The sequence below is a fragment of the Engystomops pustulosus genome, chromosome 8, assembly GCF_040894005.1.
Source record: "Engystomops pustulosus chromosome 8, aEngPut4.maternal, whole genome shotgun sequence".
In the NCBI taxonomy this organism is placed as follows: Eukaryota; Metazoa; Chordata; class Amphibia; order Anura; family Leptodactylidae; genus Engystomops; species Engystomops pustulosus.
Window position 1 is genome coordinate 39,249,346 of NC_092418.1, and position 13,123 is coordinate 39,262,468.

Here is a 13,123-nt window from a genome sequence, read left to right on the forward strand (position 1 = left end):
GAGTTAGTTTGTGAAAAAAGGCCACTTGTGGGCAATGGTCCTAAAGAGATCCAAGGAACTAAAAGAGAACTATCATGGATAACTGCCTGGTGAGCCTCATGATCAGACAAGGGTTTATTCTCAGAATAACTTTTGTACAAAGTAAAAAAGCGCATTGACTAGAATAATTTTACCTGATGGACTCTGAACTGCAGATGGAGTTGATGTTAAACTGGCTGTGACAGAATCACAAGGTCCGGTGCTTCCGCTGGAGCTGCCGCTGGAGGGGGGAGATGGAGAAGATGCTGGTGATGCGCTGTGCTGGTTTATGCATTGGGCTACGGCAAAACCTGCGGAATAACAAGCCTGCGTTACTATGGTAATATAGAGGGTGTGCAATTTATAACGGATAATGTAATCCAACTTGTGCGGTCCCAAAGCACATCCTCCTGGAAAGGTGAGTGGGGCACTCTTGGCAAAAGCCATAGACATAGAAAAAAAATGCAAAAGATACAAGAATGGGGGAAAAAAAGGGAAATTAACAAAAACATACACGAGTAGAATAAATGACAAACGTTTGTATCAGAAGATAACATCCATAACATCTAAAGCGGTCACATAGGCTTAGAAGGGGTCCATGTTTAAATATATGATAATTATGCCACTCAAAAAGGGGAATTTTTTACCATATTATGACCGTGCAAAGCTGCAGACAGTCCTAGGGAATTGTTTAACCATACTTTTGTGTCTGTTAGTAACAGCAGGACTGTGAATAATGTATTTTATTCCCAGGATTGTAGCTGGATTCAGAGCATCACATCATTTTACTGTGATACAACCCCTCCCCCGTAACTTGGGCTGGGGGAGCTTTGGTGATCTTTTATTTTCAATAACAAAATCTAAGAGCAAGAGGAATCTTAAAGGGAACCTGTCGGTGCATGTTCACAAATAAAGGCAGTGACGTCTTCATATAGTGCACTAATTAGCTAACTGACATCCTTCTTTTGGCTAAAAATCGGCTAAGATCCACGTAAAATCGACTTTATTGTATATTACCTGACGTCAGAGGGGTGTGTCGTGCTCGGCCCAGACCCTCCCATTTACTGCTCATGTCTTATGCCTCCTTACTATTTAGCAGTTCATGTTACGTGACCAGAGTGAGGCCATTGAAGGTCCTATACCCTTTACATTTGCAAAATGTACCCCATGCATGTATCTGATGACATGAAATCACAGCAGCCTCCAAGGACTTTTACTCCTCCCCATCCTCCATGCAGGCGGCTGTGATTTCATGTCATTAAGGTGCATACATGGGGTACAGTTTGCTAATGTTAGGAGGCCAAAGGACCTTGTCACTCTGGTCACATGACATGAGTGTAACACAAAGCACTGTATAAATATATTTACACAATATTTAAATAGAGCTTTATATGTCTGTAGCTGACTATTAGCGGACAGCCGCCAAGTACAAGGAGTAAGGGCAGTAAATGGAAGAGACACAGAGCTGCCACTGAAAATATGGGGGGCGTGGTTCACTGACAGGCTGAGAATAGAGTCAAAGGCAGGGGATACAAATCAGGAAAGCCAATTTGCATATCAGAAAACCCTCTGTAATTAAGGTACAGTGCCCCTCTGGTGAAATGGGGAGGTCTTGTAACCCTTTATCAGCAGGAACAGATAGTCAGGGTGGTAACATTCTGGAGACCGGTCTTCTTTAAATGGGTATAAAATGAGGGATCCGAATTCTCCAATACAATGGTGCTTTACAATACATTCATCAAACAAGGCGCAACCTCTAAACTAATATGGCATGCTACTGTTTGCATATTATATTAAGCATTTACAATTACAGCCCGGATAGTGGAATTCTAACTATGAAGAACTGAAGAAAATTCTGATGAATCTTCCGAAATATAGGAAAGGGACATATATATTCATTGGCTAATGAAAAGTTGAGTTTCATAATAGTAATCCCCTTTAATTTCCTTTGTTCTACTACTCGCCAATATAAAAGGGAAGAGTAATATTATGCTTACATAAAGAGCTGGATGAGAAATGTGCACACTGCCTCCTTTATTGGCACTTTCTAATGAAACTGCCTCGTAAAAATACAATCAAGGGACGGGAAGCGTCTGCTCTACATCTGAAATGATGAATGATCTAGTTCTGAAGAAGCTTTCAGCGAGATCTGATCCAGCGCAGGAAGGGTTTACCTCGACGCGAAGCTTCAATAAAATACATTTCAGGTCAGAGGAAACATTCAGCCTTATGAGCGGGTGCTATTATTATAATATTTTTATTTTCTATATGGCCGGAGGAAGGACAAATATCCAAATACAGATTTGAGGACACCTGTACAAACCACAAGACCGTTACCATATATTTAGAGATCGTAACTTCCTCAGACACTTCTGTACGGTCACTTCTCACATGACAATCTTACTACTGCCGGGAGAAGGGCTGGTCTAGATCTGATTACTTAAAGGGAACCTGACAGCAGATATTGACCGAATAAACCACTACCAGTATGTTATCAAGAGGCTGAACACCTTCCACATCATCTTTCTTTCATGTTCCGGTGTGGTGGCATCACCCAGAAAATCTACTTTAAAGCAATATGTAAATTGATTGTATAAAGTCAAGGAGGCTGAGATTTTAACAATGAAGTCAAGCTCTCTCTTACTCAGAAAGCCTCCATCACTGTAATTGATGGTCCTACGTCCAGAAACATCACTAACCAGATCTCTATGATTTCTATGACAGAGGAGGAGGTATTCAGAGCTCCCCATCTTGACTTCAGTGTTGATCTCTCCTCCTACTTGACTTTATACAATCAATTTACATCTCACTTTAAAAGTTGATTTTCAGGATGAGGCCCCCACACCGGATCACGTAAGAAACAAAAACTAGATGGTGTTACGGTGCTTGACAATATTATGCGTCCAAGTGACGCAGTATGGCTACCTGGGGAGGGGGGAAGGGTGGAAGTATGACTACCTGGGGGGGGGGGGGGGGGGCGGGCGGACAGTGTGGCTAATTGGAGGGGACAGTGTGGTTTATGGTATGTGGGTTATTGGGTAAAGTGTGGCTACGTAAGGGTTGACAGTGTGGCTTATGGAATTTGACTTATTGGGGGGAAAGTGTGGCTACACAGGGGGAGGCAGTTTGGCGACATAGGGGGGACAGTGTGGCTAATGGAATGGGGCTTGTGATCTCTGTGTAGTGGTTGGGCTAAAAAAAAACAAAAAACTGCAGCTCAACCACTAGATTTGTTCTGCAAGTTGGTTTGGTGCCAGAAACTGCTGCAGAGAGGGACCACCACCCATCTACTATCTATGCCCTATTTTACAGATTGATGACTACTAATACTTTTATTATTTACTATAAGAAATACATTGTGACATACATAATCACAGATCTAATGCCTAAATATACAAGAGGACATTATCTGTAAGCAATAAAGCAAAGATTCCTGTCCTGGTCTGAACCCCGTGTGGAATCTTGACAGCAGAAGATAAATCTATTGTGAAGTGCGAAATTTTCTTCCAATGTTACACAACCACATCATCCATAGAAAATAAAAGTGTGTGAGAAAACATGTGGGGGGCTGGGCTGTCCTGAGTACATACAGCGCTTTTTTGTAACTCGCTGGTTAACTAGATCACTTGTCAACTGCAATGAACTATGTATATATGTAGTTACAGATATATAGATATGCGTGTTCATAAGAATCAGTACATCAAGTACTAACATTTTTAAAAAGCCATTTTGGGATACATTGTGTAATGCTTGTTCTTTGAGGTCCACTGAAGATGGATTCTGTGCTGTAGCATTTAAGGACAAACCTGCAACCTGACTGCTTCACATCCTCCCAGTACATACTGTATGACAATTAGAAGTGGTCACAGAGCTGGTGGTAAACACTAGCTGTTATAATGTAACCATTTACATATTTCAGAAGCAGCAGCATGGAGGACAATATACAGCAGTAATAATCAGTGAATCTATTTCTGTGATGAGATAAAAACAGTGCATTTCTCCCTCTCACCACAGAAGCTCACGTCTACCAGATCACTGCAGAACAGGAGTGTGGATTAGTGTGTAGGGTGTTTTTAGACTTCTTTTAAAGCTACAGCACATGTTTAGGCATGAAATAGGGTGGGTCAGTTCTGCCATGTGAATGGGCTGGCTGTAACGAAATGTGATGGGTGCAGTAAGTAGTGTAAGAGTGTAATTACACATCCGCACTTTGTACTTAGATTGTCAAGAATCTTCTGAACAAGTGGATAATGAATTGCATAGTACAAGGCACAGATAATACAGGCTCTATAGGGAAGGCTCTTAGTCAGGTCAAGTTTTGACTGTGTGTACAAATCAACCCTTCACGGCTGCATTTTTTTGTATTAATCCTAAACAATGATATGGTCTACAATATTTTTGGAGTGTGGCTGTTAGCACTGTGACATTGCTGTATTATCCCTGTGCCGTAACATTGCTGTGTGCATCATAACCTGTACCATAACATTGCTGTGTCTATTATCCCTGTATTGTGACATCACAGTCTACTATATTGAAGCCTTTTGAAATGTGAATATGTTATGGGGCCCCCTAATGACCGGCGTCGCGGAGCCTACCAGTACATGGGCACCATTGTAGAGGATGGCGCTGAAGTATATACATGTTACTGATACACCTACGTGAAGAGTATAGAAAATATTGGTATCCTCTGTGAAAAGCTCAGTATAAGATGATGTGTCCTGGCAGCTATGATGAGGTAAGCTTTTGACTTGTACACAGCGAAACCTTTTCCTGGTTACTGTTAGCCTATTGTCAGATATGACACTTCCACAGAATCCAGGGAGCTATTACTATGTGATTAATGATAACCTCATTACAACATATTACAACTAAAGAAGCCATAAGGTCACCTCCTCCAGGCGCTTATCACAATACCTACAAAGTACTTCTAGAGAACCGGCACATTGTAAATCTCTCACATGCAAATCTGTCTTTCATCTGAAAAAGGTATTACAATGCAATTTACAACAGAGGAACTCCCAACATCGCTTGGAGGAAGAGGCATTTCAAATAGCCAATAGTCTTTCTTGTGAGCCTTTTTGTGCGCTTTCTTGCCAGTTTGGAATGACCAAACAACAGAGTACAGACAGCCCCCTACCTAAGAACACCCGACGTACAGATGACCTCTAGTTACAAACGGACCTCTGGATATTGGTAATTTACTGTACTTTAGCCTTAGGCTACAGTGATCAGTTATTAAAGGTGTCTGTAATGAGGCTTTATTGTTAATCCTGGTTCTTATGCCAACCCAACATTTTAAAAATCCAATTGTCAAAGAGACTAAAAAAAAATTGTCTAGAGTTAAAATAAAAAAAAAAAATTCAGTTCCGACTTGTATACAAATTCAACTTAAGAACAAACCTACAGAACCGATCTTGTACGTAGACCCAGAGTCTACTAAGGACGCAAGGCACTAGCCACATGGGGTACAATAAAACAGTCTCACCTATTCCGGCATGACATCTGGATCACTGACATCATATAAAACTAATTTGCAGGAAAATACTTATCAAAAATCCTTGTACATAATATTACAATACATTCTGTATACAGTGTTGGCCAATTGCGAGATCCTGACAAGTAACACTGCACAAGTTTCCTGTTTGTACCGTAACAAAATTGTGGTTGCCAACTTAGACCTCGTGGACTGTCCCTGTATAGGCTGTTCCTAATGTAACGATCACTTGGTAAACATCAAAAGTTAGATGTGAGAAGGATATTCTTTACAAGAATGATACACACAGTGATTAGACCATATTCCGACATTCACTCTTTTTTTTATCCACAGTTACGGGAACCATGGAGGATTGAATAAAATAAAAAACATGTGCAAGTCCAAGAATTAGTCAGCGTGTAGTCCAAAGAAATCAGAAGTCTTGGGCTGTACACTCATGTGCCATTCCAATGTGGAAAAACAGAGATAAGTAGTTGTTTTTTCACGTGGACCCTCAGTAGGGCCCCACTGATTTCAATGGGTAAAAGTACCGACATAGAATTGAAGACTTAACCTCTTTAGGACAATACGTATGCATGTCCTCAGCCTACAAGCACACAAAGTGTGCATCCTCAGGCTGCAAACTAATGACCTGTGGCCAGCTCCTTGTGGCCTTTGAACTCTGCTTACTCCTGGAAAACGGGACTGTCAAGCCAATTTTAGAGCAGGTACTATCAATGACAATGTCCAAATCTCTGACATGGGGCCGCAGAAACTATGGCCTTTGAAATACATGGAACGTGTGCTAACGGCTGGAACACTGGACAGCACATGGAACACAACATGCTTGGTCCATGGTAACAGACCCATGTGTAACATGGCCCAAAGAATCCATGTCTGACAGCTGAACTGTGGTGCCGGCACCAACAGTTGTCACAACGTTGGCGCTGATATTCAGCATGGACTCCTTGGATCATAATTCATCATGCTGTAAGTACCCCCATCCACTGCACTGTGCTTGGTTCATGGAACCCGACTAGCAAAGGATCTGGTTACACGGACCTAGCACATTTGTGTGCAGGGAGCCTTAAACTCATATTAGGAGTCTAGGATCCACCACGTCAATAATACAAATCCACAGATTGCCTGCCAATATATATGGCTACCAAAATGGATGGCAGCAACCCATAGTACAGATTAGGGGAGGGAAGATGAGGCATGTTTTTCAAAGTAGATAAGTTGATGCCAGAGGATTGGTTTACTCTTCTTGGTAAGAACATATCCATATTTAGCCAAGGCGATTGTGTATGTGGGAGTCGGGAAGGATAGCTGCCACTTGAATAGCAGCATTTTCAGCCTAGAGCAGTGGTGGCGAACCTATGGCACTGGTGCCAGAGGCGGCACTCGGAGTCCTCTCTGTGGGCACCCAGGCTATCACCCCAGAATGAAGTTCCCTGGACAGGACTCAAAGAATCTTCCTACAGAATCTTCCTACAATGATAGGCGAATTTGCCCTCCTTCTTTCAACTGCGTTGGTGTCCTTGGGAGGCTGAACGATTGATAGTTGTCAAAGAACAAGGAGAAATAAATTACTGCTTAAATTGCTGTGCTGGCCCTTTGCAATAAATAAGTGGCTTTTGGTTGAAGTTTGGGCACTCAGGCTCTAAAAGGTTCGCCATCACTGCTCTAGAGCCTTATTTTTACAATTCCCACAGATAAAAATTATGATATTTCTATTGAAAATATAATGTGAAAGACAATGATATAGAACAACGTCAGAGACCTATTGTGGGGCTGGAGGATATCCTACTGCCTCTGGGGCTATGACTGCTAGGTTATACATTTATACACAGTATGCATAATTCATCGGCTTTGACACAAGGCACTTCTACAGGATGATCAATAAGGTGGGTTTTCTGTACACATGCAGGTCCAATATTTTGACAGGAAAGTAACAGTTAACGAGCGCAATGATTGACAGAGAAGTCAGTCAGTCACGTGACTTCGAGGAAGGGAATGCAGTTACAAGCGCAATCATGTTCTCAAGCTGTAGCCTCAAGTAACGTCTATAAATAAACCCCATGTACAGCGCTCGACAGGGACATCTTCATTTTCTGTTCCTTCCCTTTCAAATTTTACTAGAATAATTTCCAATTTCTGTAAAAAGCACACCATGATTGGGGAGCCATTTCAAGATTTTGGGAAATGTATTTTAGACATTGGGGGTCCAAATCTTACCCCCCAAAAGACTTTTACAGAAGGTGCTGGGAGGGAGCCAGGTAAAATAAATGATTAGAAAGCACTGCTATTACTCAGGATTTTGACAAATTAATAAACAATAGCCTACTAGATGACAGGTTCCCTGAGAAAAGCAGGAAACCGTATAAATCCAAGTGTTGCTTTACCTATTGAATCGCCCCAAGGCATCTTAGTTTACTTACAGAGTTACACTGACATCAGAAGTGTGACCTGAAGCTTAATTCTTAAATTGGTGGTCTCCGACTATAATTTCTTATTGATTATGCTAGGCTTTTTAAAAGGTGGAAGAGACAAATCAGCAAAAAAGAAAAAAAGGGAAAAAAAAACACTCGCAAGTACTCCAGAAAGGTGCAAGAAAAAAAGAAAACCCTTGCCAAAATAAATATACATGTCCCCTATCTAATGGTGGTGCTAAAGCTACACTGGACTCCAGTTATACTTAGCAGTCATTGAGTAGCGGTGCTAAAGCTACACTGGACTCCAGTTATACCTAGCAGTCATTGAGTAGCGGTGCTGAAGCTACACTGCCCTCCAGTTATACTTAGCAGTCATTGAGTAGCGGTGCTGAAGCTCCACTGCCCTCTAGTTATACTTAGCAGTCATTGAGTAGCGGTGCTAAAGCTACACTGCCCTCCAGTTATACTTAGCAGTCATTGAGTAGCGGTGCTAAAGCTACACTGCCCTCCAGTTATACTTAGCAGTCATTGAGTAGCGGTGCTGAAGCTCCACTGCCCTCTAGTTATAGCTAGTCACTGGAGCAACTCTGCCATACCTGTCAGGTATAGCCAGAGTTCAGCACTGCTGCACAATATACTATGTTGCCAATAAAAATACAGGCGGTCCCCTACATAAGAACACCCGACTTAGACGGACCTCTGGATTTTGGTCATTTACTGTACTTTAGTCCCAGGCTAAAATAAGCAGATATAACAGTTAACAAAAAGGTGTCTGTTATTAAGATTTATTGTTAATCCTTGTTCTTATAACAACCCAATATCTTTAAAACCCAAAAGTCTTTTTTTGCCTGGGGTTATAATTATAAAATATACAGTTCTGACTTACATACAAATTGAACTTAAGAACAAACCTGCAGAACCTATCTTTTATGTAACCCGGGGGCTGCTGGTATAGTATGTAACCTTAACTATAGACTTATGGCACCTTCAGATTTTTTCACCCATGTACATTAGTACGGTTATCAGGCTGGCAAGTGCGACTGCATTACCAAACTCTTCGAGTTGTTTGTGCCGTGACTTGGCCAAAATGTCTGAAGGAAACAGAACATTGAGGAACAGATCCTGTGGTAAGATTTTCCATTTTGCTCCTAGAATTTCATTTTCCTAGAAACTTTAGAAAAGTTGAGTTTTTATAACATTTGCCTGATATTTATGTAGCAGGAATAAAATCCTCATGAGACAACATTGCTAGTGCTGATCAAGACTATTTGATTGCATTTCTTTCCTTAACTCACAGGCACTGACCAATAATAACACCTGTATCCAGGGGTTTGTGAGACTGGAAAAACACTGCAGCTTTCTTTTAGAAGCAGTACTACTATTACAGGCTGTGTCTGGTATTGCACATCACAATCATGTTAGATAATAGGGCCAAGCTGCTATATCAGACAGCATAAAGGCAAGAAGGGTGCAATTTCTGGGGAGGAGGGGGATTGTCTTGTTCTCAAAATTTAATAAAACCAGATCAGGCAATTAAGGTTTTCGGCCATGTTAAAAAAACAAACAAAAAAAACTTGGAGTGTCCCTTCCAATACCCCTATCTTGGGAGAAATAGCATCTACAACCTTGATGATATTAAAGAACTTAGTTCCCAAAACACATACACAGGGCTGTGCAGCTGTCTGCATGCTGGTGGATGCCAAAAAAGTGGGTACGGAAAGTATTCAGACCTCTTTAAATGTTTCACTCTTTATTTCATTATAGCCAATTGGTGAGATCGAAAAATAATTATTTTTGCTTATTAATTTATACTCTGCACCCCATCTTGACAGAAAAAAAAATGAAATGTAGAGGTTTTGGCTAATTTAGTAAACAAGAAATACTGAAGTATCACATGATCACAAGTATCCAGACTCTCTGCTACGACACTCATATTTAACTCACATGCTGTCCATTTCCTTCTGATCCTCCTTGAGATGGTTTTACTCCTTCAATGATGTCCAGCTGTTGTCAGGATCAGTGGATCCTCTGGACCACCGCGGGAGGTGGAACTAGCCAACACCCGGGACTGGAGCCTAGGGGCACCTGGTATTCACCAGAGCCTGCCGCAAAGCGGGTTGGACTTGCTGCGGCAGGATACCACCAGGACGTTCCCAAGTGTGACTAGCCCGCGGTGGCAGCCGAGGTCGAGGTACCTTAGCGGATGACGATCACGTAGTCTGGTCCAGGCACAGGGTCAGGGCAGGCGGCAGAGATGCAACGTCAAGTCCAAGTCCGGGTTCAGCAACAGGAGGTCCAGGCAGGTGGGAACGGGAACACAGGCACATGGAGGAACTTGGGTAAGACGGCAACACAGGACTCAGGAGCAGGGACACACAGGAACGCAGGAACACACAGGAACGCATAGGAATACTCGCTAGGAAGCTTTCTCTAAGGCCAAGAGGCACAAAGATCCGGCAGGGAATGATGGGAGACATAGGGTTAAATACCAAACAGGAAATGACCAGCACCACTCACCTGCGCGCTGGCCCTTTAAATCTGGAGACATTTCCGCGCGCACGCCCTAGGGAGCGGGGCCGCGCGCGGGACCTAGTCCGGACGGGAGCGGGAGCCAGGCGAGGTGAGTGCACGGGAGCGGGACCGGGACAGCGGAGAGAGACACGGGTGCCCCCGCGATCCGTGGTATGGATCGCAGTGGTGCCCGTGACAGCTGTGTTTAGTTAAATTAATTGACTTGATTAGGAAAGGCAAACACCTGTCTATATAAGACTTCAGAGTGCATGGCAGAGCACATAAGAATCACAAGGTACAGCCCAAGGAGCTCAGAAAAAAAATTGTGTCAAGGCATAGATCTGGACTGGGTTACAAAAAAAATTTCTGCAAGATTGCTAAGAGCAGAGTGGCCTCCAAAATCCTTAAAGGACGTAGCTAACATAAATAACCTATTAATACTCTTCTGCGCTCTTCTTCACCTTGATCCTGACGCTTTATGGGAGAGGGAGGTGGCGAGGGCGTGCATAATTAACAGCCCGGCGTGCGGGACATCTTGTCCCTGTACTCCGTGCTGTTAATTATCTCTTTCTTTTCTTGGTGATCCTGGCGTGTCAAGCTTAGCGACAGATGAAGAGTAGGTTTTTTTATGTTTATGTTATCTACGTGGTTGATTTTCTTTAAATGGAAGAAGTTTGGGACGACCACAACTCTTCATTGACCTGGCCAACCAGCCTAATTAAGCAATCATAAGAGATGAGCCTTTATGAGAGGTAAAGAAGAATCCAAAGATCACAGTAAGCTCCAGAAATGAAGTAGGTAGAAAGTTTGATAAAGTCAACTATCACTGCAGCTGGGGCTTTATGGCAGAGTGGGTCGATGGAAGCCTCTCGTGCTTGCAAGACATATGAAAGCCCAAATATAGTTTCCAAAAAAAAAAAAACACACACGAAAGACTCCCAGATTATGAGAAATAGGATTCTCTGGTCTGAAGAGACAAAGATCAAACTTTTTAGTGTTAATTCTAAGCGCTAAGTGTGGAGAAAACCAGGTACTGCTCATCACCTGCCAAATACAATCCTAACAGTGACACGTGGTGGTGGCAGCATCATGCTATGGGGGCAAGGACAGGATGAGTGGTTGTAATTGAAGGAAAGATCCTGGATAAAAACCTCTTCCAGAGTGCTCTGGACCAAAGGTTCACCTTCCAACATTGACCCCCAAGTACACAGCTAAAATAACAAAGCAGAGGCTTCAGAACAACTGTGTGACAATTCTTGACTGGCCGAGCCAGAGCCCTGACCTGAACCCAATTGATCTCTGGAGAGACTTAAAAATGGCTTCCACCAATGTTCACCAACCAACCTGAGGGACCTGGAGAGGATCTGCAAGGAAGAGGCAGAGGATCCCCAAATCCAGCTGGGAAAACTTTTTGCATCATTCCCATAATGAAAATGTAATACTCGCCCCCGATCCCCGACGGTGGCTCCCGACGGCTTCTCTCTTCTAGCTTCTGTAGCCGGCAGAGTCACGTCCATGCGACCTGCCGGCGGGCACACACTATGATGTCATCAGCGGCGACACCGCCGCATCACAGTGTGCACCCGCCGGCACGTCTCATGGACGCGACTCTGCCGGCTACAGAAGCAAGAAGATAGAAGCCGCCGGGAGCCACCGCCGGGGATCGGGGGGCGTTTTTTATTTTTTTATGCGCTTGGCAGGGGGCTGGCTGTATACTAAATGGGGGCTGGCTGGCTGTAAACTACTCGGCTTATACTCGAGTCGATAGGTTTTCACAGTTTTTGGTGGTAAAATTAGGGGTCTCGGCTTATACTCGGGTCGGCTTATACTTGAGTATATCCGGTAATAGAGATTATTCGACAGCTATGATGAGATAGATGGGCAGAATGCTTACAGATTAAACACACTGAGTAACATATACAATATAAGAAAGTTACATTTTTATCATAGATGTATGTTCCAGTCAGTTACCTCTCCGGAAACGTTTGTTTGCCTACCCCGTCCCATTTCTTCTGTTTACCATCAATGTATAAAATAGGATCTAAACCAATTAATTAATGAAAATATGACAAAGCCATAAAAAAAAATATTTTAAAGCACAGTTCCTGGAAAATGGAAAGGATCAGGGGCAGCTGGGTGTTTTAAATATACAATAACAATAAATCATGAGTTGAAAACCACCATTATTATCGGAAGTTAAGAAAAATCAATAAAAAAGTAAAGATTTCTTAGCCACAGTATCTGAGCAGAGCAGCTAATTTCTAATTAACTTGACCCATGAGAATTTAAGACAGGCACTAATAACCATTTATTTTGGCTCAGAAGCCATAATGTTTGGTAGCTGGAAGCTGAAAAAAAAATAAACTTTAGGTTTTAAATATGGTTTTTGGCTTGGTTCTAGTACAGCTCAGCAAAAACTCAACAGCAACAATTTACTATAGCCAGCAATAGTAACCTCTAGACGGGTATGGGCTGGTTAATGTACACTGCATTTTCTAGGCCAAAAATATTGATGACCTATCCCAAGGATAACTCCTTAATATCAGATAATGTATATCTAATATAATGTATAAAACCTTTTACAGAATAAAATAAAAGTAAAAGCTCTTCTTAGAAAAACTATAACTGAGTGTTGCTAACAACAGCTAGTATCGCAAAATGAGGATGCTCTGGACCACCGGGCTTC

At 42.5% G+C, this 13,123-nt stretch overlaps 1 protein-coding gene across 6 annotated transcripts in view; it reads right to left on the reverse strand.

The window, feature by feature from the left end:
* Window positions 1-13,123, reverse strand: part of CLEC16A (C-type lectin domain containing 16A) — a 147,756-nt gene that overhangs the window by 13,455 nt on the left and 121,178 nt on the right. For all 6 annotated transcript variants that reach the window (XM_072120713.1, XM_072120717.1, XM_072120715.1 and 3 more), the window contains one exon: window positions 174-329. In XM_072120713.1, the coding sequence (XP_071976814.1) occupies window positions 174-329 (156 nt within the window). The remainder of the gene's footprint in view (window positions 1-173; window positions 330-13,123) is intronic.